At 48.2% G+C, this 6,000-nt stretch overlaps 1 protein-coding gene across 5 annotated transcripts in view; it reads right to left on the minus strand.

The window, feature by feature from the left end:
• Positions 1-6,000, minus strand: part of LOC115134082 (SLIT-ROBO Rho GTPase-activating protein 1-like) — a 234,473-nt gene that overhangs the window by 98,747 nt on the left and 129,726 nt on the right. For all 5 annotated transcript variants that reach the window (XM_029667708.2, XM_029667707.2, XM_029667706.2 and 2 more), the window contains exon 18: positions 3,493-3,572. In XM_029667708.2, coding sequence (XP_029523568.1) covers positions 3,493-3,572 — 80 coding nt within the window. The remainder of the gene's footprint in view (positions 1-3,492; positions 3,573-6,000) is intronic.

The raw sequence follows: 6,000 nt of genomic DNA on the forward strand, positions 1-6,000 counted from the left end.
ATATGCTTAACACCCCGGCAGTCCTACAATGTAAGCTAGATGCCCTCAATCTCACTCAAATCATCAAGGAACCCACCAGGTACAACCCTAACTCTGTAAAGAAGGGCACCCTCATAGACGTCATCCTGACCAACTGGCCCTCCAAATACACCTCCGCTGTCTTCAACCAGGATCTCAGCGATCACTGCCTCATTGCCTGTATCCGCCACGGAGCCGCAGTCAAACGACCACCCTCATCACTGTCAAACGCTCCCTAAAACACTTCTGCGAGCAGGCCTTTCTAATCGACCTGGCCCGGGTATCCTGGAAGGACATTGACCTCATCCCGTCAGTTGAGGATGCCTGGTCATTCTTTAAAAGTAACTTCCTCACCATTTTAGATAAGCATGCTCCGTTCAAAAATGCAGAACCAAGAACAGATACAGCCCTTGGTTCACTCCAGACCTGACTGCCCTCGACCAGCACAAAAACATCCTGTGGCGGACTGCAATAGCATCGAATAGCCCCGTGATATGCAACTGTTCAGGGAAGTCAGGAACCAATACACGCAGTCAGTCAGGAAAGCTAAGGCCAGCTTCTTCAGGCAGAAGTTTGCATCCTGTAGCTCCAACTCCAAAAAGTTCTGGGACACTGTGAAGTCCATGGAGAACAAGAGCACCTCCTCCCAGCTGCCCACTGCACTGAGGCTAGGTAACACGGTCTCCACCGATAAATCCACGATTATCGAAAGCTTCAATAAGCACTTCTCAACGGCTGGCCATGCCTTCCGCCTGGCTACTCCAACCTCGGCCAACAGCTCCGCCCCCGCAGCTCCTCGCCCAAGCCTCTCCAGGTTCTCCTTTACCCAAATCCAGATAGCAGATGTTCTGAAAGAGCTGCAAAACCTAGACCCGTACAAATCAGCTGGGCTTGACAATCTGGACCCTCTATTTCTGAAACTATCTGCCGCCATTGTCGCAACCCCTATTACCAGCCTGTTCAACCTCTCTTTCATATCGTCTGAGATCCCCAAGGATTGAAAGCTGCCGCAGTCATCCCCTCTTCAAAGGGGAGACACCCTGGACCCAAACTGCTATAGACCTATATCCATCCTGCCCTGCCTATCTAAGGTCTTCGAAAGCCAAGTCAACAAACAGGTCACTGACCATCTCGAATCCCACCGTACCTTCTCCGCTGTGCAATCTGGTTTCCGAGCCGGTCACGGGTGCACCTCAGCCACGCTCAAGGTACTAAACGATATCATAACCGCCATCGATAAAAGACAGTACTGTGCAGCCGTCTTCATCGACCTCGCCAAGGCTTTCGACTCTGTCAATCACCATATTCTTATCGGCAGACTCAATAGCCTCGGTTTCTCGGATGACTGCCTTGCCTGGTTCACCAATTACTTTGCAGACAGAGTTCAGTGTGTCAAATCGGAGGGCATGCTGTCCGGTCCTCTGGCAGTCTCTATGGGGTGCCACAGGGTTCAATTCTCGGGCCGACTCTTTTCTCTGTATATATCAATGATGTTGCTCTTGCTGCGGGCGATTCCCTGATCCACCTCTACGCAGACGACACCATTCTATATACTTTCGGCCCGTCATTGGACACTGTGCTATCTAACCTCCAAACGAGCTTTAATGCCATACAGCACTCCTTCCGTGGCCTCCAACTGCTCTTAAACGCGAGTAAAACCAAATGCATGCTTTTCAACCGATCGCTGCCTGCACCCGCATGCCCGACTAGCATCACCACCCTGGATGGTTCCGACCTTGAATATGTGGACATCTATAAGTACCTAGGTGTCTGGCTAGACTGCAAACTCTCCTTCCAGACTCACATCAAACATCTCCAATCGAAAATCAAATCAAGAGTCGGCTTTCTATTCCGCAACAAAGCCTCCTTCACTCACGCCGCCAAGCTTACCCTAGTAAAACTGACTATCCTACCGATCCTCGATTTCGGCGATGTCATCTACAAAATAGCTTCCAACACTCTACTCAGCAAACTGGATGCAGTCTATCATAGTGCCATCCGTTTTGTCACCAAAGCACCTTATACCACCCACCACTGCGACTTGTATGCTCTAGTCGGCTGGCCCTCGCTACATATTCGTCGCCAGACCCACTGGCTCCAGGTCATCTACAAGTCCATGCTAGGTAAAGCTCCGCCTTATCTCAGTTCACTGGTCACGATGGCAACACCCATCCGTAGCACACGCTCCAGCAGGTGTATCTCACTGATCATCCCTAAAGCCAACACCTCATTTGGCCGCCTTTCGTTCCAGTATTCTGCTGCCTGTGACTGGAACGAACTGCAAAAATCGCTGAAGTTGGAGACTTTTATCTCCCTCACCAACTTCAAACATCAGCTATCCGAGCAGCTAACCGATCGCTGCAGCTGTACATAGTCTATTGGTAAATAGCCCACCCATTTTCACCTACCTCATTCCCATACTGTTTTTATACTGTTTTTTTTATTTATTTATTTACTTTTCTGCTCTTTTGCACACCAATATCTCTACCTGTACATGACCATCTGATCATTTATCACCCCAGTGTTAATCTGCAAAATTGTATTATTCGCCTACCTCCTCATGCCTTTTGCACACATTGTATATAGACTGCCCATTTTTTTCTTTTTTTTCTACTGTGTTATTGACTTGTTAATTGTTTACTCCATGTGTAACTCTGTGTTGTCTGTTCACACTGCTATCTTGGCCAGGTGCTTTATCTTAAATAAAAAACAGGCCAGGTCTGGATTTAACCCTCGCTAGACTTAGCAAATGAGAACTTGTTCCCTCAACTAGCCTACCTGGTTAAATAAAGGTGAAATAAAAAACAAATAAAAAACCCTCGCTACAGCACAGACACTGGAGAAAGTCTGGATTTAACCCTCGCTAGACCACAGCACAGACACTACACTGGGGAAAGTCTGGATTTAACCCTCACTAGACCACAGCACAGACACTGGAGAAGTCTGGATTTAACCCTCACTAGACCACAGCACAGACACTGGAGACACTGGAGAAAGTCTGGTCTGGATTTAACCCTCGCTAGAACACAGCACAGACACTGGAGAAAGTCTGGATTTAACCCTCGCTAGACCACAGCACAGACACTGGAGAAAGTCTGGATTTAACCCCACAGCACATCACTGGGAAAGTCTAGACCAACACAGCACAGACACTAGAGAAAGTCTGGATTTAACCCTCGCTAGACCACAGCACAGACACTGGAGAAAGTCTGGATTTAACCCTCGCTAGACCACAGCACAGACACTGGAGAAAGTCTGGATTTAACCCTCACTAGACCACAGCACAGACACTGGAGAAGTCTGGATTTAACCCTCACTAGACCACAGCACAGACACTGGAGAAGTCTGGATTTAACCCTCGCTAGACCACAGCACAGACACTGGAGAAAGAAAGTATGCTTTTCCCATGACGTTCACATCTGGTATGTCATTACATCATAGGGTTACAAGGGTGCCTGGTTGAAGGGTACTCACCATCCTCACTGGTATGCGTCTCAGTCCCTCCCTCATTGTCCACCTCCTCTATGGCCCCATGCTCACTGTAGGGACTCTCACTGTGGGGGGAGAGAAGGTCAGAGGTCAGGGGTCAGAGATTATAGGTTGAAGTCAGGCTACCATGGATACAATTGTACCCGCTACTCAATTTCATCCATCCTCAGCGTGTATCTTGTTTAAAGTGGATTCCCCTATTTGCCTCCTTTCCTTCTTTGGCAATGATGTGACACTACTGGACTGGTGAAAGAAAATACCTGGTAGTAGTATGCACTCACATAGATCTCATCTATCAAAGACTTTTAGTGTAGATCAGGGGTGTCAAACTCATTTATCCCCACAGCCTGCATTCAGTCTTCACCGAGGTCTGGAGGGCCGCTGTTAAAGGGGGCTGAACGCACCGATTCCGCATGTGTTTTTCTGTTGCTCATTAAGAAAAACCAGATCTGGGTCTTGGGGGTGTGGTTCGATGTGGGTGTGCTATGTTTGCACATCTTACCCTGGCAGTTACTGTCGTTTGTCCTTCCTGAGTCACAGTAGCAACAACCTAGCCACTACCACAAAAGATGCTTGCGAATGGGTTTATCATTTTGGAATATTGACAAGTGCCAGTTGGGATTCAAGTGTGCATCATGTCAGTTGTCATTTTGGCCAAAAGAGTAGCAGACTGAAGTGGTCCCACTCAGGAAGTGGCCCCTGCATAAAGGGCTTAGGGACCAAATAACATTGCCCACGTAGGGTAGCCTAGTGGTTAGAGTGTTGGACTAGTAACCTGAAGGTTGCAAGTTCAAACCCCTGAGCTGACAAGGTACAAATCTGTCGTTCTGCCCCTGAACAAGGCAGTTAACACACTGTTCTTAGGCCGTCATTGAAAATAAGAATTTGTTCTTAACTGACTTGCCTAGTTAAATAAAGGTTAAAAAAATGGTCTTAAGTAAACAAGTCTGAGTCTGAGCTCCTGTGTAATGGACAGGTCTGTCTCACTGACTTGACTTTAGATATTTTGAGATGCACCTACAGCCACATTGAGAGGCATCCACCGACTATTGGCAGCCACCGACTACCAAATAGAGGGCATCATCAGTATTCCCATGACACAGGCTAGGTGCTGTTTATCGGTTTTCAGACGTCCCTGGCATTAATGCCCCTTACATCTTCCACAGATTTCCTCCGACAGGCACTTAGCGCCGCTTCCAAGGGTAACACACCACAGCCACCCGCCTCACCCCCGGGGGGAGAGACGACAACAAATCTTCTAGGTTTGATGTGGCTCGGTCAGGGATGGTGTCCTGATGGCTGTGACAGGTGATTATCTCTGGCAGAGCAAAGGCGTACGCTCTGCCAAGGAACAGAGAGAGACGTGCTCTTCAGAGGAGGAGACAGGCTCTCTTCACAGCTGTGGAGCCATCCTGCCAAACTTTACTTTGGTCTGTTAATGTAATTCTATGTGATGCACTTTAGGTTATAATTAGTGTTTCCTTCCCAATTGTGATCGCTTCGGTCCATCTCACCTCATCAAGGCCAATATCTAAAGCATAGGAGTTGGCAAGACAGCACAAACAGATCTGGAACCAGGCTCTTCAGGGGAAGAGAACGATAAAGTCTCCCTAGTCAGCGCCTCATAGCTGTGGAGCTAGCTGGCCCAGGGACGTTACTCTGCTCTGTTTTAACGTACAAATACAAGCTGCATTACATGATGTTAAAATGACTGTTTCCTTGCCAAGTGACTTGGTCTCTTTTCTTCTGCGTCTGGGGACATTATGGTGATCAATTCAGTCAGTGTCATTTCGTAAAGGCAGATATTTAAAGGTCTGATACAGAAAAGAGAGCTGTATCTTGTCATATTGTCTCACCACGGACACTTTAATCATTTAGCAAAATTACCTGCGTTAACTCTAACAACGTATTGAGACAGCTGCAGCTCCCACTGCAGTGCAGACACACACATACTGGCAGCATGGAGTATTATGTCCCATATGAAGGGATATTTGGCTGCGAGCCTGAGCTACGATACACTCACAGGACGGGAATGAGAAAAACACCCCTACTGGCTCCCCAGCCAACACCTCAGTGAAGAGCTACGATACACTCACAGGACGGGAATGAGAAAAACACCCCTACTGGCTCCCCAGCCAACACCTCAGTGAAGAGCTACGATACACTCACAGGACGGGAATGAGAAAAACACCCCTACTGGCTCCCCAGCCAACACCTCAGTGAAGAGCTACGATACATTCACAGGACGGGAATGAGAAAACACCCCTACTGGCTCCCAGCCAACACCTCAGTGAAGAGCTACGATACATTCACAGGACGGGAATGAGAAAAACACCCCTACTGGCTCCCCAGCCAACATCTCAGTGAAGAGCTACGATACACTCACAGGACGGGAATGAGAAAAACACCCCTACTGGCTCCCCAGCCAACACCTCAGTGAAGAGCTACGATACACTCACAGGACGGGAATGAGAAAAACACCCCTATTGGCTC

Source organism: Oncorhynchus nerka, linkage group LG9a, assembly GCF_034236695.1.
Source record: "Oncorhynchus nerka isolate Pitt River linkage group LG9a, Oner_Uvic_2.0, whole genome shotgun sequence".
Lineage (NCBI taxonomy): Eukaryota > Metazoa > Chordata > Actinopteri > Salmoniformes > Salmonidae > Oncorhynchus > Oncorhynchus nerka.